The sequence below is a fragment of the Triplophysa dalaica genome, chromosome 2, assembly GCF_015846415.1.
Source record: "Triplophysa dalaica isolate WHDGS20190420 chromosome 2, ASM1584641v1, whole genome shotgun sequence".
Lineage (NCBI taxonomy): Eukaryota > Metazoa > Chordata > Actinopteri > Cypriniformes > Nemacheilidae > Triplophysa > Triplophysa dalaica.
The window spans coordinates 3,857,344-3,879,963 of NC_079543.1; the positions used below are offsets into that span (position 1 = coordinate 3,857,344).

General features: G+C 40.4%; 1 protein-coding gene across 1 annotated transcript in view; it reads left to right on the forward strand.

The window, feature by feature from the left end:
- The window catches only part of pkd1a (polycystic kidney disease 1a), a 57,100-nt gene extending 34,550 nt beyond the window's left edge, over positions 1-22,550 (forward strand). The window contains exons 19-49 of the mRNA XM_056770638.1: positions 1,274-1,426; positions 1,844-1,984; positions 2,977-3,265; positions 3,360-3,576; positions 3,656-3,815; positions 3,916-4,074; positions 5,064-5,208; positions 5,583-6,293; positions 6,471-6,633; positions 7,319-7,580; positions 7,670-7,865; positions 8,133-8,303; positions 8,383-8,526; positions 8,608-8,815; positions 8,905-9,031; positions 9,129-9,245; positions 10,973-11,022; positions 11,825-12,024; positions 12,152-12,224; positions 12,301-12,410; positions 12,495-12,697; positions 12,785-12,979; positions 13,115-13,254; positions 14,511-14,641; positions 15,031-15,151; positions 15,561-15,686; positions 17,081-17,255; positions 17,366-17,653; positions 17,883-18,017; positions 18,809-19,129; positions 19,248-22,550. Coding sequence (XP_056626616.1) covers positions 1,274-1,426; positions 1,844-1,984; positions 2,977-3,265; positions 3,360-3,576; positions 3,656-3,815; positions 3,916-4,074; positions 5,064-5,208; positions 5,583-6,293; positions 6,471-6,633; positions 7,319-7,580; positions 7,670-7,865; positions 8,133-8,303; positions 8,383-8,526; positions 8,608-8,815; positions 8,905-9,031; positions 9,129-9,245; positions 10,973-11,022; positions 11,825-12,024; positions 12,152-12,224; positions 12,301-12,410; positions 12,495-12,697; positions 12,785-12,979; positions 13,115-13,254; positions 14,511-14,641; positions 15,031-15,151; positions 15,561-15,686; positions 17,081-17,255; positions 17,366-17,653; positions 17,883-18,017; positions 18,809-19,129; positions 19,248-20,408 — 6,792 coding nt within the window. The 3' untranslated portion in view covers positions 20,409-22,550. The remainder of the gene's footprint in view (positions 1-1,273; positions 1,427-1,843; positions 1,985-2,976; positions 3,266-3,359; positions 3,577-3,655; positions 3,816-3,915; positions 4,075-5,063; positions 5,209-5,582; positions 6,294-6,470; positions 6,634-7,318; positions 7,581-7,669; positions 7,866-8,132; positions 8,304-8,382; positions 8,527-8,607; positions 8,816-8,904; positions 9,032-9,128; positions 9,246-10,972; positions 11,023-11,824; positions 12,025-12,151; positions 12,225-12,300; positions 12,411-12,494; positions 12,698-12,784; positions 12,980-13,114; positions 13,255-14,510; positions 14,642-15,030; positions 15,152-15,560; positions 15,687-17,080; positions 17,256-17,365; positions 17,654-17,882; positions 18,018-18,808; positions 19,130-19,247) is intronic.
- Positions 22,551-22,620: the final 70 nt, after the last annotated feature.

The window sequence follows — 22,620 nt, forward strand, 5'->3', positions numbered from 1 at the left end:
GGTTAAGAATTTAAGGCGTAAGAGAAAGTCCTATTTAGAGTAATATTAATGGATTCTTTAGCTTATTATGGTTCATAATCATTTATGTCCATTTTCCACTAAATGATGCAATCGAGTGATCTTGTTGTTAAAACATCAATAATTATTCTGAATGTTTTTCAAAAGCAGATCAGATTTCTTTATAAATTGCTAAAGTGAATCATGAATCTGGGTAGTACAATGCCAAGAACCTAAATGCTTAGCATGCCGAAAGATGATTTAAGCAGTTGTTTTAATGCCCAAGGACCAGAAAATATCAATCTCATATTTACCTTGAGAGCCACTTATTGTCAGAGATTTGTTAGGTTGGATAACAAACTGTGTGTTATCTTGTGTTCCTCTATGGCATTCAAGGTTTTTGTTGTGACTGATTTGTGTAATAAAAGGCAAAATAAACTTAAAATGTTTGAGAATTTTCCAGATGTGAGAGCAAGCTATTGTGTCATTTGCTGTTTTTTGCTGTAAACTTTCAAGTCTGTGTCGGATTTAAATGTGAGCAACTCAGTCAAACATGTCAACGTGATGTGTATTTGAGATCAGGGTTACATAACCGGGAACAGATACACTGTGAGTGTTCCTCAGATTTCTCTAAGCGTGTCAGCCACACTGCAGGAGGCTGCAGATTTCTGCTTTTATTGTGAACTTGTAACTAACAGAGATACAGAAATAAATCCTGTCAGGTTCGTGTATTTTAAGCTACAGTGTTAGGATAGTTACAGAGAAAATTATATTATTCTAGTATTCACTCTCATGTCATTACAAACCTATATTACTTTTTTCTACTGCAGAACACAAAATAAGTTATTTTGAAGAATGTTGGTAACCAAACAACACTGAGCCCTATAGACTTCCATTGTATGGACATTTCTCAAAATATCTAATTTGTATTCAACTAAAGTAAGAGTTACACACTGATTTGAGCAACATTTGGATCAATAAATGATGAATGATTAGAACTTTGTATATTTGGGTGTACTGTCCCTTTAAGGCACATAAGGTCATCACTGCATAAAGCACAGTTTAAGCAATGCATTCAGACAGATATTTGCGTTCAGTTGCTGTTTTTTTCTGGAAAGTTTCTCCTAAAGATGTTCCGTCATGGTGATTAGATAACAAAACAACCATATTGAATTTTTGCCAGACTGTGAACAGATGTTTGATGGATATGCTGTTGTCTGCCTGTCAGCTGTATTTAATAAAACAAGACTGATTTATCTCTTAACAACACCCACAGGGCCCGGCTCACTGCTCTACTCTCAATTTCGGGCTGGGTCCAAGCGACCCAGTTCTGGGCATCTCTGGGTCCGAGCTGGAGGTGGATGTGGAGTACACCTTCCGTCTGACTGTCAGCAAAGAGGGCATGACCCCAGAATCCACAACTCAGACCGTGAGTGGGAAAGTGTTTTTAACACTAGATAACGCTAAATAATTGAAAATATTATTAACTTGCTTTTAATCCTCTTCTGACACTTATGTTTCCAAGCTGAATACCCCAAAAAATGTATAATATGAATTTCATGACCGAATCAAAAAGCTCGTGCTTCATTAGCACAGATGCGATAGGGAATATTTCCTCGGTGCAATAAAGTTCAGACCGTCTGATTTAACTTTAAAGTCTAATTGCATCGGGGACCATGATGAAACCAATGATTAACTCTGTTGACCATCTGAGTACTCGATGTTCAAGAAGAAAATTCATTATTTCTGTTATGGTCCGAGTTCTCTCATTCGTTTCATGGTAAGAAAACATCGCTTGTTAAGTTTAAACTTCAAATAAAATGACTTTTCTTTGTTTTGGTCGCAGGTGCGGGTACAGAGCGGTCGGATTCCGATGGTGTCGCTGGAGTGCGTGTCGTGCAAAGCTCAATCTCGCTATGAGATCAGTCAGAACTCTTATGTTTACCTGGCTGGCACCTGCAGTAATTGTCACGGCTCACATCGAGGGGTGAGAGACGCATCGATTCTGAGTTTTCCCATAACATACAGTGTCATGAATCATAGAGAACATTGTAGCCTCCAGTGCTATGAAATGAAACTTAGATTCTTAAAAATTATATTTTTAGTTCCAAACCTGTTTGCCTTCTTTTGCAAAACATAAAAGAAGATATTTTGAAGGACGTTGATAACCAAACCCATTGACTTGCATTGTAACGACATTTATCAAAATATCTACTTTTGTGTTTCACAGATTTTGAACATAATTGTTCACAGAATTATTATTTTCGGGTGAACCATCCCTTTATGTCAATTATATGATATGTCCAATCACAAGTGTTCTAATAATAACATTACTCGAATGTGTTAAAAATGACATATCTGGGATCTGTGAGTCACCCGAAAGTTATTTATTGAAGGAAACATGCCGTCATAACTCATTGAGGAGAGTCTCACTTTTAAAAAGAGATGATGTTATCTAGAGAGAGCGACGGCTTATTTTCAGGAGGACCCTCTCACACCCCGTGGCTTTTTTTCCAGCCTGCTTTCTCATAATGTTTAGACGAAGACTGAAGTAATGTTGTGTTTATAAATCCGGAGTGGCCTTGCAGAGTGATGTCATGATCATGATGTGATGTGTTCCACTGCATTAGCCGTTATCTGCGTGCCAAACCTTGTTAAGAACACACTGTCACGCATTGGTGATCAAGCAATGGAACGCTCACTGTGCTCGACCCTCGAGGCTCGGTCCCATAAGACAGAGACAGTAAATATTATGGCGAATCTGGGATGCTTATATAGCTGTTCATACATGCAGGTCTGAGATCAGTGAGATGGAGGTCAGTGGAGGGCCACTGGAAACCACCTCAAAGCTGACTGCTGACAGTTGTATAGTTAATTTAAAGATCCTGTAGACATTGTAAAATATTGCCATACTAATAATTATATATATTTTTAAATGAACACCATTCACATATTCACCTTCTCTGTCGATGCTCTTAGCGCTGGACGGCGATGACCGGTCGGAATGAAACTCTAGTTTTGGATCTGGACACGACCACCACGGGCAGCGACAGCATGCATTTGGTGCTGAGGCAGGGCATCCTCCGCGACGGCGACTCCTACATATTCAGCCTCCACGTGGAGGATGATAGTATGGACCGGGAAGGTGTGGCTTACATCGAACTCCACCCGAATCTTCCTCCAGCTGGAGGGGCGTGTTCTCTGTGGGCGGATGGGGAGGGGCCTCAGGTGCGCACACTGGTGGAAAGAGTTCACTTCAATTGCTCAGGTGAGTAGAGGACAATTGGTTGCCATGGCTTCAAAGCTTATTTACGTATACAATTATTAAATAACGGTACTAAGGAGACGCTTTTCATTTTCAGGTTATGCTGATTTGGATGAGACAGAGTCTCCTCTGGTTTATAGTCTGTTGGTGATACGCTGTGCAAATCTGTACTGTGAGGAGTTCTGTGTGTATAAAGGCACGAGTCCAGAACATTCTGCGTTCCTGCCCCCTGGCTTCAGCTCGGACCAGAACAGGGTGAATGCTTTAGTCATGGTGGAAGACCACCAGGGAGCATCAGCTATGGCCCTTAATATGTAAGAGACTTGTTCCATACCCTGTTGTTGTGAGAAGTGACTCCTGAAGTGTTTAACTGTTTGGGGTTGTGTGGGACAGGTCCATGGAGGTGCTCCTGCCAAAGGTTCCTAAGGGTTACGATAGTCTTCCTCACTGGTTGAGTAACCTGACGGACTCCACCCTGAGAGAGCTGCTGCGACAGGGAGACTCACAGAGAGTACGGGAACTCTCGCTGGCTCTCATCACTGTTCTAAATGAGGTGAGACCATTCGTCCATCTACTTATCCTTTCACCTGTCTTTCAATCATTTGTCCCTCCGTTCATCCATGCTCTCTATCTGCTCTTCTGTGTGTGTGTAGTATGAGCAGGGTGTGTCCCGCAGACGTGAACATGTGTCGAAGGCAGAGCGTCAGTACAGACTGAGCATCAGAGGAAACATCACCAGAGCGTTGACATCACTGGATCTGATTACTGTCAACGACATCCAGCAGACATCAGCGGCGCTCGCACAGTGCACGGTGAGAGAGGTGTTGCCATCACACGAGAGAACAAAATCACAGAGAAGAGAGAGGTGTTACCAGCAAAGAGACGAGAGAGATGGTACCAACTTTCTCTTTTCTAATGTGACGGTAACTTCACAGAGAAGAGAGAGGTTTTACCAATACATTAGACAAGAAATAGATATTACCATCACATTAGAGAGAGAGATGCTACCATCACATGAGAGAAGATAGAGAGGTCTTATTGTCACATTAGAGAAGACCAAGGTGTTACAATTAGTTTAGAGAAGAGAAGACAGAGGGTTCCATCACTTTAGACAAGAAAAAGTTGTTACCATCACATTTGATGAGAGAGATGTAACCATCACATGAGAGAAGATAGAACGGTGTTACAATCACAATACAAAATAGATGTTACCATCACGTTAGACAAAGGAGAGGTGTTCTCATCACATTACAGAAGCTAGAAAGATCACTGCAAAAAGAGAAATTGTACCATCACAATAGAAAAGAGAGATGTTACCATCACATTAGAGAAGACCTAGATGTTACCAATAGGTTAGAGAAGACAGAGGGTTCCAATGGTACCATACCATCACAATGGATAAGACAGAGTTGTTACCATCACATTAGAGAAAATAAAGAATTTTTACCATCACTTTAGACTTGAGAGATGTTGCCATCACAATAGAGAAAATAATGAGTTATTAACATCACCTTAGACGAGAGATATGTTACCATCACATTAGTGAAAAGAGAGCATTGTTATCATCATGTTAGATGAGAGAGATGGTACCATCCTTTAGATGAAAGAGACAGATTTACCATCACTTTATATATGACAGAGATGATGAGGTGTTACTATCACATTAGAGAAGATAAAGATAGAGATGTTACCATCACACTGTGAACATGGCTAGAGCTGAGCTGAAATATAAAAAAGTTCAGTCAGAAATGAATTGGGAGTTTTTAAAAACTTTTTATGAAATCACTGTTTGTTTGTGTAGGCTGTGAGTCGAGAGTTTGTGTGTGAGGAGTGTCAAAACAGCACTCTGGATAAACTCGAGTCGATGTTAGAGATACTACAGACAGACACTAAACAGGGTACAGTGACCCCTACTGAGATAGCAGACAACATTCTCAACATCATGGGTAAGTCACAAACACACTCCATTTATATGCATGTGCGTTAAGCTTTCAGAGATTTTAGACTGAATCATCTGTTTCACGGTCATGTTACACTCAAATACACAAACGCCCAAAGAGCTCACAGACGTAAAGTAACACTTGTCTCTGTTTTCTCACTAAATCATCTAAACTTAATGTACAGCTGGATTTGGAAATGAAAACTGTTACCAGATAAATCAAAAGCACTTTAAACATTGACATTGCATTTGCATTTTTACCTTTTCTGGAAAAATGGATGTTTGGATGTTTTTTAAAGTTGATGTTCTTTTTCGAAATGGATGTTCCTGGTTTAACTATTAAGCCATTCCGTAACTTAAACCTTCATCTTCTCTCTTCAGGGGACCTGATCCATCAGGTGAGCCAGGCAGCATCCTCACCTCCTCCAGAGGCTGAAGACCGCGGCAACTCCCAACAGACTCCGTTTCTTTCGGAAGAGCAGCATCACCCGCTGCGGGTGGCCGCTAAAGCATACACCCTCTCCTCCGAGCTCATGAGAATCCTCATGCTTGGCCGTGTCCTCAACGAAGAGCCCCTGATCCTCCGCGGGGCCGAGATCGTCGCTGCCGGCAAACGTGCCGACCCACAGAGCCTCCTCTGCTACGGAGAGAGCAACGTACCTGAGTGCCGCCGTTTCTCCATCCCTCGGGCGTTTAACGCCAGTTTAGGACGGGCAGCAGGGGGCGTGCTGCGGCAGGGGGCCACCAGTGAGGATGGAATCGTTCAGCTGCTGTTTCAAGTAGAGCCAAATCCATTTCCCTTCAATTACATAGCAAATTACTCCGTGTCTACAGAGGTGGCATCCATGGAGTTCCACACAGTGAATGGCACGCAGATTCCAATCTCAGATTTGGATGAAACTCAGGCGATAACTGTCGCTGTTAATAAAAGTAGGGAAGCCGGGCTGAGCGGAAACATAATAGAGGGCGTCTTGCCGCCCGCGGGAGCTGAAAACATCACTCGCTGCAGTTATGTTATCGTGAGGGTGAGCACCGGGAATACCAACAGACAGGCCGGGATTTACATCCAGCTCAACTTCACGGTGTTAGATGGTAAGACAGCTGAACTCCCACCAGGGGGCGATAGTCAGAAAACAGATTTGTTTACACTACACTTACATTATACTTGCTTTGAATAAGTTCTTAGAAGTGCTTCTCAATTTCTGTGTGATTTTTTTATGAGTACGTAAAAAGTCTTAAATCTATTCCAATCCTTTTTGCCCTGCTTAGAGTCTCCAGAGAGGTGGGAATTGGATCCATCGATCACAGCCTACCTGCACACCTCCGAGTGGCCCAATGAATTCAACAGCACCGACAGGAAGCACATCACACTCAATATGACACGGGGGCGGGACATTGACCAACGACGCTACACATTCTTTTTGTCTCCGAAGTAAGAAAAATCTTGAATGTAGCTTTCAGGTTCCGCTTGAACTTTCCTTAGGTTTGGAGTGGATGAGATGAGAGTTCATCTGTAATAAATGATGCGACTGAATGCTGGCTGATCTTTGGCTTTCTCTATGAACATTAGCAGGCAAATGAATAACTACAGACTTAAGGGAAATTCATAAATATAAGTAATAAAGCTTACATTTTTCCTCGTTATGTGTAGTACAAAGAGAGGATAGAAGACAGTAATATCTGAATACTCATTCAGTTCTCCATTACATGAAAAATTGTCAAGATTTTAAAGTTGTTCTGTATTTAAAAGAACAGCGGTGTCCAAAACTACAATAACGGCTATAAAGACGAACAATATTGATCACTTACAGACTTTAGTTTTAGTGTAGTTTTGTTAATATTTTGAATTTATTTTATTTATATTTTAATATTATATAAATAATTTCAAGGCCTTTTATTTTTTGTCAAAATGTAAAACCGCAGCGTGCAAGCTTTGAATAAACATAATCTTATAATCCGTTGGTGTGAACGTAAATATAGGAATGGTTTTAATTCTATAATGGAGTCTATAGTCTGTTATGGTTTTGGTTATTCTTGTTTTATCGACGAAAAGAAAGCACTTGAAAACAAAATGATAATTTTACTGTCATTTATTAAACTTGACTTCTTTTCCTCAGTTCATACGACACCACGCGCGACCACTTCATAAACGTGTCCACAGGGTGCGGCCCCAGTGACCCCAATCTGGTCCGTGTGGAGGTGGGCGTGTTCACGTCTCTGTGTCAGTATTTCAGCGAGAGCGCCAAACAGTGGCGGACGGACGGCATGGTTCCGCTTCCGGAGACCAGCGTGGGGCGAGCCGTGTGTCTCACGCGCCACCTCACCTCCTTCGCCGCGAGCCTGTTTGTTCCACTCGATTCAGTCTCCTTCATCATTCCTGTAAGTATGCGTTTTAAATGGACTTTAATGGAGTTTTCAAGGTTCTCCAGACTAGTTTGTAAATGTGATAGCGTGTGTCTCTTTGACAGGAGCGTTCAGTCAATCGTAATCTGGTGGTGGTTCTGGTGTGCTTGATCGGACTTCTGTGTTACGCCGTGGCCGGCGCTATAATGCGTAAGCTGGATGAAATGGACCTGAGACGTGCTTCAGTGGTTCCTCTGTGTGGACAGGACGGGCTCTACAAATACGAAATTCAGATTAAGACCGGCTGGGCATACGGCGCAGGTAAGGTCAAGATTGCCCTGCATACGTTTTTATCTTTAATGTCTGAATCCACAATAACAGACGGAAGTGGAGAAAAACTCATCCGAACAATTGCACAGCGTTGCAGGAAAACACAGACAAAAAGATCTAACAGAATTGTGGATTGTGGAGAGCTAATTTTCTCCCCTGGCTGTCGTCTCTGAGATTCAAATCTTTGATCTCACCACCCGCACACAAAGCCAATACTGTATTTCTTCGCTTTCAAACACTTTTTATCTCTTTATCCAGGTACGACGGCCCATGTTGGCATCAGTCTCCACGGCAGCGAGGGCCACACCGGACACCGACATCTAGACTGCGTTGGAGCGTTCGCTCGTAACAGCCTGGACATCTTCCACATCGCCACGGATACAAGCCTGGGCAGCGTGCTCAAGATCCGCATGTGGCACGACAACAAAGGTACCCAACCGCAGAATCTATGATGTATAACATAGAGCAAGACAGCCTGCAACCGTCTCACTATCTGTCTCTCTCTCAGGCCTCTCTCCAGCTTGGCTACTCCAGTACATTCTAGCAAAGGATTTACAGACGGGAAGCAGTTATTTCTTCCTGGTTGAGGAATGGCTATCGGTTGATAATGAGAAAACAGACGGCAGGGTTGAGATAGAGGTGGAAGCATCAGGTGAGGTTTGACTTCTAACGTGTTAAATAGTTTGAGCCACTTCCTGTCGTCTGACCCCTACACTCCTGTGTGACTCTGCAGAGGAGGCGGACCTCTGTCACTGGCCCCGCCTACTAACCTGGGAGCTCCAGAGGGCAGTGTGTGAGAGCCACGTGTGGCTGTCGCTATGGGAACGACCTCCGCGTAGTCCCTTCACGCGGCTACAGCGGGTGACCTGCTGCTCTGTGCTTATGCACCTCTGTATGCTCGCCAATGCCGTGTGGTTTGGTACGGTCGCTTACGGCAACAGGTTAAGCTACTTTTTACTTTTTATATTCTAATGTATGTAACATTTGCATATTTATTTTATTGACAATTGCATGTGTACATGTGTTATAGCTCTACGCCGGTGTCTACACAAGTCTCTTTAAATGCTGAGACTGTGTGGGCGGGGCTTGTGAGCTGTCTACTGGTCTATCCGTTCTACCTGCTCATATTCTTCCTCTTCAGACTCAGCCGCAGTAAGGTACATCTCTGTCACACACACAAACGACTTCTGTAGACAGATGCCCAGGGGGATTTTTCATTGAAAAGCTGTGGCTTTCTGTTTTTGTGTCTGCCAGGTCTCGGTGGAGCAGCTGCCTCCGCAGGTGGACCAGGAGTCTTTAGAAATTGATGACTTCTTGGATAACTCAATGACAGGAAGCTCTTTTCTCATGTTAAATGGCATTCCTGGAGAGGTAAAAAAGTACAAAGCACATTGTTTTAGAGCACATTGGGCTGTAGAATAAATCACTGTATATGTTAAAATAGGTAATATTGAACTATAGAATGATGAAGGAACAAAAGATATAACATTGAATTATGGAATAGTGTAGATTATAGAACACAATAAGAAACCAGATAGAACACTGAACTAAATAGAAAGAAGTATATCCCAATTTAAACAAAACACTATATAAACACTAAACTACTGTATAGAATAGTACACTATGGGGTAGTGTTATGTATAAGTATACGTATAGGTGCATATGTTAATATTACAATATATTATTATATTACAATATGAGTATTTAGATTGTAAGCATAGGGTGTTATTTAATTGTCAAGAAAAATTACAGCAGACAATATATAATATATATTAATGGCCCTCAAAATAAATGTGATATTAAAGGGATATTTCAGCCAAGAAACAAAATGTTCCCCATGTTTTACATCCTAACTGAATATGACTTTCTTCTTGAAGAATAATGCAGTCAGATATTTCATAGCACCCATCCTTTTACTTCCAAGCGTCAGAATGGGAGTGAATTGTGGACGATTTTTTTGAAGCTCTATAAAAGCATCCATCGATTAAAGAACGGCTCAACACGGCTGCGCATGAACCAGAGGCTTGATGGCTTGAAAATGACACTGACAAAAGCTCTAAACGAAAAATCAAAACGAAAAATGCCGTGTTTGTCACCGGAACTTACCACACGCCTGCGTCATTTGTCGAGCCATTTTTTGATCGATGGGTGCACTTTTTGAAGGATCCGAAAATTGCCCCCCATTCAATCCCATTCTACCGCTTGGAGGAAAAGAGATGCGTGGTATTATTACTTCAACTGCATTAATCTTTAAGAAGAAAGTCATATTCAGTTAGGAAGCCTTGAGGATGAGAAAAACATCGAAATATCTTGGCCGAAATATCCCTTTAATAGCCCTAAAAATGTATATATGATATATAGTAATATATGATATCTACGAATGGTCCTAAAATATATATTGTATATGTAAACGGTCCTATATACTGTATGTTTGATATATAGTAATGACCCAAAATATATATGATAAATAGTCATGGCCCTAAAATATATTTGATATATTACTGGCCCTAAAAATCCATGTGCAAAATATTAATGGTCCGAAAAGTATATATGATATACATTAATGGTTTATTTATTTTTGTAATATGGGTATAAGCTGTAAGTGTTTAGGACACTAGCATGTTACATTTAACCCTTCTAACACAGACTTCAATTCAGGTCAGTCTGCGTCAAATGTTTTGGAATGTTGCATTTGATTTGACAAAGCCAAACTATTGCACAACTTGTTCCTCAAAGTCACTGTATGTTACCATATTCAACCTTCAGTCTTATTCCCTTACGAAATCTAATCTTTTGAAAGGTTCTTTTATCATCCTCAAAGTCATAGTCAATATTTATATGTGTTGCGGCACACAGAAGTACCGCCAACCGTCGCTGATTTTTTCAGTTGTACAGCAATGTCAGAAACAAATGAAAGTTGAGTAACAGCTGAAATGAGAAAGTCATTTAGATTTAAGCGGTGAGCTGAATCCTCCCGATGTGAATGACATTTATATGAGCTAAAGTACCACAGCACGGTCTGAAACAAACACAATCCTGAGGTGATTTGAGTACATTGTGTAAAATTCACAACATCTTCTCTCTCTCTCTCACTACAGACATATTCAGAGGAGACCAACATCGACCTCCCTACTCCTTCTAGTAAAAGGTAAAGCGTCAGATTATTTTAGGAATAAAGTTTAATAAAGAGAGACAGAGAATGAATGAAGTGAGTGAGTGAGCGACCGAATGAGCGAGTGAACAGATGAATAATTTAGTTAACAAACACGTGAATGAATGAACGAACAGGTGAATGAATGGATGAATTAACAGGTAAATAAATGAAAAAACGGGTAAATGAATGAATGAATGAGCGAACAGGTGAACGAATGAATAAATTAAAAGGTGAGTGAATGAATGAATAAACAAACAGATGAATGTATGAATGAATAAACAGGTAAATGAATGATTGAACGAAACAAACAGGTTGATTAACTAATTAATAAATGATTGAATGAATGAATAAACAGGTAAATGAATGAATGAACGAGCAAACAGGTGAATAAATGAATAAACAGGTAAATAACGAACGAACAGGTGAATGAATAAATGTATGAATGAATACATGAACAGGTGAATAAGTAAATGAACGGGTGAATGAACGAACAAACAACAAACTGGTGATGATGAAACAGGTGAATGAAAGATTAAACAGGTGAATGAAAGATTGAATTAATCAATAAATTAATCGACTAACGATCCAACAAATTGATGAATAGACAGGCAACTGAATGAATGAATGAATGACGGAACGAACAAATAAACGACCAGGTGAATGAATAAATGAACGTCAAGGTAAATGAACATCATGAATGAGAAAATGAATATGTAAATGATTAAATAAATGTGTTTGTTTGTATTTGAGTGAATAAATGAATCCGTTGACTGAATGAATCCCTCTTTCACTGTAGTCTGCAGAGGTGGAGTGTCCCAGACTGCGATTGGCCGGATGTATTGACGGATCCGTCTGTCGAGATGGGGCCGGTGTTTCCTCCGCGGCTGAAGAGAGGTCAGGGCAGTAGACATCTGGGCGTTGACATTCCCTTCAATCCAGACGAGGAGGACACTGTGTGTGAAAACAGCCAGAGGAACAAATATTTCTCTTCTTCAGGTAACAGACGCTTTAAGCAATGAAAAGTTTTTGAATGTAGTCCTTATGACTATATTCAGAGTCAAACGAATCAATTCACACGCTCAGACAAGATGGTTGTTGATTTGAAATTTGTTTTGATTGACAGATGAGGACCTCATCAAGCGGATTTTGGCTGACGGACAGCTGCTGTCACAGACGGACAGTGATATGGGCGATCTGTAAGTCTTGTCGCTGCAGTTTTTTCTCCTGACAGTTTCAAAACAAAAGTATGAACACAAACGTTTGTGTGTTTAGCTCCAGTATATTTGGTGACAAGACAGAAGTGATTCTACTGCAGAAGATGAATGAACCGATTTTCCCGGTGGCCATAAGACCTCCCAAAACTGCCTTTACCTCTCGCACAGGTGGACAAGCTCACCAACACACACACAAAAAGGCTTGAACACACCGAGCGTCCCTCGTATAATCTTCTTCTCTTTCTCTCACAGTGGTGGCGGATGTTTGTAGACCGAGACCTTTCCCTCCATTGTGCGGTCTGGCTGCTCTGTGGGCCAGCTGGGCGGGGCTTATCCTGTCAAGCAGCCTGTCAATGTGGTTGGGGCGGAGCTTTAGTGAGGGCGTGGCTCTGATGTGGCTCATCTCTTGCATCGTCAGTTTCCTGTCATCTTTCTTCATTCTAGAGCCTGTAAAGGTACAAACCCTCAAAAATGAATCCTTAAGATATTTCGAGAAACGTCTCAGTGGTTGTCTTCACCGCTTCTCTTGGATGTGTCTGTAGGTCTTGTTGGAGGGAATTTATTTCTCTCTGTTCGTGGGGCGTCTGAGAGCAGAAGAGCAGGACGTGTTGGTGGATTGTCCGCGTGTGGAGAGGGTCGTCCAGCGTATCCCCAGAGTGAGACAGCCGCAGGGATTCGCCCTCTCGCAAGCTAGAGAGGAAGCTCGCAAAGTTCGCCTGCTACACACCATGCTGAAGGTACCCCGTGCTCTCATTGGCTGTTAGACTGGAACTGGTTTCTCCTCAGCTGTGATTGGGTGTATGATCTGCATGTGAAGCTGGCGAGAAGGTGTTTGTGTAATAGACGCGTGCGTTCGTTTGCTTGATTGACAGGCCTTCCTGATCTACATGCTGTTCTTGCTGGTGGTTTTACTGCTAAACTATTCAGACTCGAGCAAAGACGACCACCGCTTACGGCTTCACGATCATCTGCTGGATCACTTCAACACGCGCCACTATAACAACATCAGCAGGTACTCCCAAAACACACAACTCTTGTCAAGCAACACACACACACACAACTTTTGAACTTGTCAAGCAACAGTAGTTTTGATCATTTAGGCCTAAAACATTCTACAGAAAATTGTAATTGTAATGAATTCTCGTTTCTCCATTCAAGCAGCATGAAGGAGTGACTTCAGCAGAGAAAAACATTATTACAGTGTTTAGAAAGATAATGAAAACTGTGACACGCTTCGGCTCCGACACACAAAACTGAGTCGATTTTAATGCCATGGTGTATTTCATCACATAACAGGATAACATCTTTTTTCTGTTCCTTTCTTTTTTCATTCTTTCATTCTCTTTCTTTTTTTGTATACTCTTTCTTTCTGCTTTATTCATTCATTGTATTTATTTTTTCTTTTACACGTATATATATATATATATTCTGTCTTTTTTTTTCCATTAAATCTTTCTTTATTTCTCTTGATTTTTCTTTCATTGGAAGCGATTGTAAGTATTCCAGTAATGTCCTTCCTTCCTCCCTTCCTTTCTTTCTTTCTCTCTTTCTTTCTTTCTCTCTCTCTTTCTTTCTTTCCTTCTTTTTCTTCTTGTACCTTTTTCTGTCTTTTTTAATTGTTTCTTTACCCTTTTTTTCATTATCTTTCTTACAGTTTCTCTCTTTAATTCTTTTAATTTTCTTTTCCTTTCATCCTTTCTTCTGTTTCATTCTTTCGTTTTCTCTTTATTTCTTTCTACCGTTCTTTTTGACTTTTTCATTCTTTCTTTACCTGTTTTTCATTCATTCTCTCTCTATTTTCTGTCTCTTATTCTTTTTTTATTTCTTTTCCTTTTATCATTATATTCTCTCGCTCTTTCTTTCTTCTTTCATTTTTCTTTCTTTATCTATTTGTACGTTATTTGTTCGTTCTCCATATCTGTCATTCCTTTTTTCTTTCTCTTCCTTACCGTTTCATTCATTCATTATTTTTCTTTTCCTTTCGTTCCTTCTCTCTTTTGCTCTTTTCTGCCTTTATTCCTTGTTTCTTTCTGTGTCTTGTTCTCAGTCAGGTCAGAAGCGATGCACACTGTGGTAGATGTTGATTTAGATGTACAAGTGTTTATGTGTTGACTTATTCAACAAGACAGAATGCATTGTAGGCTGTGAGTGTTTGTGTGAGGCAATCTGACAGTATCATTTTGTCAAATAGTTTCTGACGGTTGAAATACTACGTTTCAGCATGATAACCTGCACACCTGTCTAACCTATTGGGTCTCTTGTCTGCAGACGTGAGGATGTGTGGGCGTGGCTATCAGACTCCTTGTTACCACGGTTACTGGATGGGCCGCTCCTGATGGAGAGAACAGGCAGTGTGTTGCTAGGAAAGCCCCGTCTTCGGCAGCTGAGAAGTCAAGAAGGTAAGAGAGATACAAGCAACCCGTGCTATTATTCTGTATATTGTATAATACTTTTTCAGAAATCTTTATTCTAGTAAAACAAAAGTTCATTTTATAAATTATTTTTATCATTATATTTGTTGACTCTACATAAGTGTGTAGAAAGCACATGTGTGTGTGTTCATTGGTCTCAGAGAGGTAAGTGACAAAATGTTCTTTCATTTTGCTGAGAAAACGACAGCGACAGGACCGAGCACTGATGTCAGTACAACATCATCTTTCACTGATTTGTTTACAAACAAACACACATTTATTTCTCAAAACCAGATGATGAATATGTTCTTATGCACAGATCGATGACATGATATGGTGACCTTTGACCCCCCCCCTTGTCTCTCATTGTCCTCCAGATTGCCCCATCAGCAGATATTTCCCTCCTATGTCATGGTTCGGGTGTGTCCCGGCGGGTTGGAAGGAGTCAGCTTCAGGATTGGTGCAGAACTGGAGTATGAGTACAGCTCAGAGTAGCGGGTAAGATCACAAGAGTTTTGTGACACGGGGGATCCAGTGAAATTGGGATTTGAGAATACGTCAAACGTTTCCATCAGCAAGACTGAAATCTTTTTGCTAATGTTAAAAGCATTTAGAGTTACAAGCCACAGCCGATTTCGCCTCAGAGAAGGTCAAATTTTACCACCTGGTTATAATCGAATTACTTCACCGGTAAAGCCATTAGTAAACGTATGTTAGATTGAGTACATCAACTCAAAGGTAAAGACACTGGAGATCTTAAAGCCGTCTCAGTCCTGAATCGGTTCCTGACCTGTCTGTATAAATCTGGTTGATAAGTCATGATCCCGGCTCATGTTGGATCATCTTTTCGGTGTTAGTGCAGCTGTCTTTGCTTATGAAATTCTCATGTGTGTGTGTGTTTGTGTAGTGTGTGGCACTGGGGGCAGGTGTCGGTGTACAGCAGCGAAGGATTCGTGCAGGATCTCAGCAGAAACATGCAGATCTCAGAAGCTCTGTTCAAACAACTCAACACACACCGCTGGCTCGACCCCCTGTGAGTATAAACACACACTTCAATAAGTGAAGAGAAAGACAAATGTGAACAGAAAGACGAGAAAGGGTTATCTTGTATTTTAAAAGATTTGTTTGTACTCTGTGCTGTTTAGTAATTATTTGAAATGATTAAGTCAGTTATATGTTAAATAATAGTAAATGGGTTAAAAATTGATAATCAAAATTACATATGAACTTCTATGATTTTAATTAGAGATTGTTACTTTGAAATAATTTAGGATTTTTTAAATAAACAAATAAATTAGCTATAATTTGAATTGTTCTTATATTATATTCATTACAGTCGTAAATGGATTTAAAAAATAATTTTCTTATTTAAATTGAGTTTTATAATTGATTATCTGAAATAAATAATAATAGCCTGATTTATTTTTAATATATTTATTTTAAACAGGTTTAATCATAGAATCAATATAATGTTTATTGGAGAAAACCACACAAGTAATTGTTACATTCATAATGTTTCCAATCTTTTTTATTAATAAACATTTGCAAATATTGTTTTTTATATTTTCTTATTCATTGCTATATTATGTTGGTAGTGAAATTATTTAATAGTTGTATTTTAGTATAGTTTTTTTTATTTGCAAATAAATTTGAGATTTTTACATTTATTACATTATATCCATTACAATCATAAATTGCAAGAAACGTCTAAACATGTAAATATACACAATAATTTCTGCATTATCTAAATTAGTAAGTTAAATTTGTTTAAAAAAATATAATTTACAATAGATAATAATAAGAAAAATTAAAATGAATGTCATTATAATTTGTTTCAGAATGACATTTTACCCAGCTTGATCTCATAAATAATATTTTTTTAAATAGAGAAAATAACCAAATTGTTACATCATCATTTGAATCATTTGTAAATATAATGTAAAAACCTGTCAAAATGATTTGCTGCATCTGGGTTACCGTGTGTTATTAGTTTTGAGTGGTGGTTATCTGGGAATAACAAACATACAAATGTTGCGACTGGCCAAACAGAATCAAGCATTCCAACAAGCAGTGAAATACATATATACATATATCATTTTTTTCATAAAAACTTTTTTACAATAAATAAATAGGTATTACATTATAATCATTACAATTCTAAATTGTAAAAATGTCTAAATATATGAATATGCTAAATTAGTTAGTGAGATAAATTCTGCATCTGAAATAAATCATCTGAATAATAATCAATGTGTAAAATGTGGTTTGATTTAGAATTACATAATTTAATCACAAAAATGTATTGATGTAAAAATGAATTGTTGCATTTATATTGTTTCAAGTTTTTACTTTTACAATTTTGTTATTAATTGTACATGTACTGATAATGTAGTGATATATTTAGCTATATTATATAAATGTGTTCAGGACGACAGCTCTGTTCGTGGAGTTCTCCCTCTACAACATCAACACAGATCTGCTGGCAGTCTTCTCTTTCCTCCTGGAGTTTCCTGTGTCTGAACGAGCCGTGCTGAGTCTTGATCTGAAAACATGCAGTCTTCACACGCTGAGTCACGGCCTGGACCTGCCTCTGTTCCTCACGGTAACAGCCAGCCAATCACAATCTACTTATCATCCTTTTCTCATCACATTCCCCGTAAAGGTAAACCAACCAATCGCAGCTATTAACAAATCATTCTTTTTCACTCCCAGCTCCTCCTGCTGGTGTTTATCGGCTATTTTGCCGTGCGTGAGGCCGTGGCGGCTTGGAGGCAGGGGCGCGGCTACTTCCTGCGTTTGTGGAACATGGCGAGCGTGTGCAGTCTGGTGTTGGCAACATGCGTTGCATCTCTGCACCTCAGCCGCTCTGTGCTCGCCGAACGCCAGTGGGCTTCATTTCTACGCCAACAGGACGCCTTCACCGACTTCTTTCCTCTGGCCCGACAGAGTCAGGTCATGACCCAGCTCGGTGCAACACTTCTCTTCCTGTTGGTGCTAAAGGTGAGGACAGCGCCACCTACATATTTTCAGAAAACATTAGTGCTGGGTGCTTTTGATTATCAGCATCTAGTCCGTTTAGTGTGTACCTTCCACTATATAGCGACCAATGTAATCTCAACTCACACAAAAACTGTGTAAAACAAAAGCTTATTCAATGAGCTAATGTATAACATTGGAGAAATTTCAATCGCTTCATTTATTTGATAGCATCTAATTTCTATCTCTTTAGGCATCGCATCAGCTGCGCTTCATGAGAGAGTGGGGGGTTTTTGGAAGAACCTTGAGAAGATCTTCCTGGGAGCTTCTGACGGTCGCCGTCACTCTACTCGTGTTCCTGTTGGCATACTCGCACACTGGACACTTGGTGAGGACACACACTGAAATGTTTTAAACACGCTACACAGGCACGTTTGGTCTTCTCTTTGCTTTTTTATTGCGTGAATGTGTGAGGAAGTTCTCAGTGTTGAGGAGATCAAGTGTAGGATATAATTCGAGCACAACTTGTTATGTGCATAGTAAGTAAAAGCTGCACATCTTATTGTGTGATTTATCTCTGAGCTGAATGTGTGTCCGTTTTAACACGCACACATGCTTGTGTATGTTTTAAGACCTTGACGCTGATTGAATTGCACATTTCACACTGAGGACAGTACAAACTTTGCCTGGGTAGGTGTAATAACTTGTTTGAAACACCAAAATTGGAAATCAAAATTGAGGGGCTCCGTCGTCAGATAAAAAAAATGAAGCGTCTAGAAAATCAAGGAGGTTCAAGTGTACATATGTGTGCTTGTGGTTTGATTTGAAGTGTTTCTCCTTTCTTGACTTAAATTTAACATCGAGGTGCTAACTGCTTACAGTTCTTGTCTGTTTGTATTGCAAAGTCAAAAAAAATTGATGTTTTAGTGCACAAAATTATTGACACTTTTTAAATCCAAAGTGAGAGGCTGTTAAATTGTCTCCCAGACTCATCAGTGCGCTTTATGGCTGAATTATTAACTATATCGATGCCTTCAGCACTCTGTTCTGATCAATATTCTTAGCTTATTTATATTTTCAAAACCTTCTCCAAAATTAATTTTCAATTCCCTCCAAATCTCTCAACTCTGCACAAAATGGTACCTGACTACATCATTAATAAAACTTTCTCCATTCTAGCTTTTCCACTCAGTCATGGAGGGCTACGGAACTGTTAGCTCCACATGCCTGACGTTACTAGGCTCCGGGGGGCGTGGACTGTTGTCATGGAGACAGTACGGCGGCTCCTCCCCCAGCTCTGCGTCTTGTTTCATCTTTTACTTCAGTTTCACCCTCCTTCGTCTCGTATTGCTGTGGCTTTTGATCTCGGCTTTGCTGAGAAACTACCATCGGGCGAGGGCTGAAATGTACCGTCCTGCCGTCGACCTGCAGGACTACGAGATGGTGGAGTTGTTTCTGCGACGCCTCAAAATGTGGATGGGGCTCAGCCGTGCCAAAGAGGTGCGTGATTTGGTTTGCTTCCATGTTTCTGAAATGATTATTGAAAATTCCAGCCGAGATGTTTTCATTGTTTGCCTGGCTTGGTCTTCATTCTTCACATCTATTTATTCCCCTGCAGTTCCGGCACAAGGTACGATTTGAAGGTATGGAGCTCCCCCCCTCCCGATCCTCTTCAACTAGTGATTGCAAGTCCTTGTGTCTCCCTCCTCTGGACACCCCAGAGGCTCCGCCGTCCCCTGATAGTATTGACGGAGAATCTGAAACATCCTGGTTCCCCACATCCAGCAGCCCCTGCACTTTGGCTGAAGCTCCGGGTCTGGGACTCGGCCTCACCTCACTAGGCCCTGGAGTTGTAGTCGGAGGCCAGGGCTGGAAAGAGAGAGCGGAGACGGAGGCGACACTTCGCAGGATCATCCCAACTTTTGATGCCTTGCTTCTGCAGCTGGACCGGGTCACCCACGCCACAGAGGAACTGTGTCTCACAGAGTGTTGCCTTGAAAGAATGCTGAGGAGGAGCAGGCGACGGAGCAGAGGGGGACGTCGCCACAGAAGTCTAGATTCTGCAGGACAGACGAGACATGGCAGGAGAGACACGGGTGCAGAAAGGAGTACAATAGTGGTAGAGAGAAGCAAAAGTCCACTGAGTACTCAAGCAAGTGCGGCCAAGTCAGAAGAGAGACAGAAACTTCACAAGAAAGACAGAAAATCAAGAAAGTCTGACAAGTTCTCACAAAAATCACAAGGTCATAACCAGGTAGATTCATGTCCAAACAAGACTGATAATAGTCACCAGAAGTTACAAGAAACCCACAGTAATGAACTGCCACTTGTCAGCGAAACTCAAAAAGACTCTCACAAGTTGGATTTTGACCCTCTTAAAGTGAGTCCACAAGAAGAAAGTACCAATCCACCCAAGGCTGAAAAAGCTTCTCGCAAGGTAACTTCATCTTCCAAAGATGATCTGAACATTCAGAAGGACTCTGAGGTTGTTGGCTGTGCCAGCAAACCTGCCCCCACCCCGGCCCCGAGTCCCGTTCCCACTCCGACGTCTACTCCCTCAACTGCTTCTTTTTCTGCTATTACCACCCCAGTACCCATCCCTCGCTCCCACGAGTGGGTGCCGCCCAGCAACGTCGAAAACCTTCCCTCCAGCGTATTCCGGCACCCTGCGCACACTACAACCAATCCCACTCGGAAACGAAAGCACAAACCTCCCCCTCTCAAAAACAAGGTGCACCCTAACACAGAAAAACCTTTCTCAGGACACCACAAGCCTTGAGAACCCAAGTGATGATGGATGAAACGGGATTTGGGAATTGTGATGTAAGGCTGTGGGACTAAATAGTTTTGAAGCTTATAGGTTATGGGTTTAATGAAGTATTGAAATGAGGTCCTGGTGACAGCAGGTTTTGGAACCAGGACCTAAAAAGGGCGCAAGCAGAAACCAAAACCAAATAATCCACCCACAAGCTTTCAACTGGTAACTGGTTCAATTGGTAAATCTTCAAATCTGTGGAAACAAGGTGCAGGTCACCACCGTCTTTGCAATCCTCAAGTTTTGATGCAAGATGTCCTTCCCTCTCGCAGTGACCTCAGTCTAACCCTTTGACCCTGGAGGTCAGTCGGGTTACAGCCGACAGGAGCACACCTTGTGCTGTCATAGCAACAGAAACTCTTGAAGGAGAGATTAAAGTAGAATGCCTGTTGACGCAGGTTGGCTCGATGGTTTTTGTCGTACAAGTTATGTTTAATGAATCGTGTTACATTTTTGTTGAAGGAAGCTATCTTAAGGGTACACGTGTTGCCCATTTATACAAAATAAGCAGTTTATTCAGAAAGGCTCACATTGACAACACTACACACGTAAGAACATCTATAGAGAACAGGTATGTGTTTTTTATGCGATTATGTGCCACCAAATATAGGTACAAAATTCATGCTACTTAATATAATGGCATGTTACTGAATATAGAAATGTATTTCTCCTCTCATACTCGTACATCTACACTAACACACCGATAGAAACTATCAGGGTGCTATAAAACTAGCCTCAGGATATCAAATATGTCTTCAATACCAATAGACCAGTGGGCAAGTGGTGGAAGATACAAAAAGTAGAAGGAAAACTCTGAAGCATGGAGGTTGGATTTTTCAGCGAATGTTTAGTTGAAGATTAAAGTTAAAAGGAAACTTGAGAGCTGAAGGTACAATGAAGGTACGGCCCTTAAGCCCTTCCAGAATTCTCTCTGCTTTCAGAAAAGAAAGGAAAAAGCTTCCATAAAGCATTAATACTATTATAATTATTACTAGTAGTAGCTGATCAATGCAACATTGTTTAAGAAATGCTGAAGTATGTTTTGTTTTGCTTTCTACATTGTTTGAAATCTTATTTAAAAAGCACTTTGTATTAACGTATAGGAACGATTGTGTTTCGCCTCAAAGAGCAATCCAGTTTGAATGTGTTACTGAAAATGGAAAATGTTTATTAATAAAATAAGCTTTGTATAAAGATAAGAGATAGCTAAAAATCATTATTCTCCCTGTACATTTGCCAAAGCTTGCTATTCAAGAGATTTTTGTACGTAGCACTTTATTTCTGCCGTATTTAACTAGTATGTAATGATTTTCACGTTCAACAGCTTTTCAGAAGTTTCTTTTCGAGTATTATAAACAAGCCGCGTCAGGATGTTATTTTGTTTTTGTTGCTTGTCAAGTATGAAATGTATTTAGCACTATGTTTACTATGATAATGCTCAGGGACCCTAAAGAAACGAGATTCTTTTTTGTATGAAGTGTTTTGTGCCTAATTCAGTACATGTATTGTGCACTCAAAATATCCACTACAAGGGAAAGCAGAGCTGGATTTCGTTGAAGGTCACGTCCACTACAATAACGTCTATATTCAGGCCGTTGCTGATGAAGTTTTCAAAGGTCACGTCTATCTGTACATATCGGTGTGCCCTGATGTAAATATTGTATTAAAGATCAATCGTGTTTTTTTATCTTGTTTGCCTTAACCGCACTGACCAGAAATGTCTCGTTTTCCTCACAACAGACCGCAATGTGTTCGCTAGCTTGTTCAACAAAATGCTTTGCTACATGTTTTTTTTTCACCACTGGCCAAAGAAAAATGTTTGAAGGTTATGCAGATTTTTTTCAGTACAGTGGATCTACACACAGCACAAGCAGTCATTTTCAAATGTAATGGCTTTGGTAGGTCTTCGCTATATTTCTGCTATTGTACAGGCTGTGCATAAACCAACTTGCATGCAAAAATGTAAAGCCTTCATCTTTGTTGTTGTATGAAATGTTTAAGGTAACGTAATGATTACAGTTGTGTTTTCGAATTTGTATCATTGTAGCACTTCGCTTTATCGCTTTTGCACTTGACAAAGTCAAATAAAGAGTCTGACAGCTGAGAGTTTGGGTCTGTGGTCTGATTTCAGAACCGGTCAAGTTTTAGAATTGTAATTTCTTGTAATTTTGTCAAA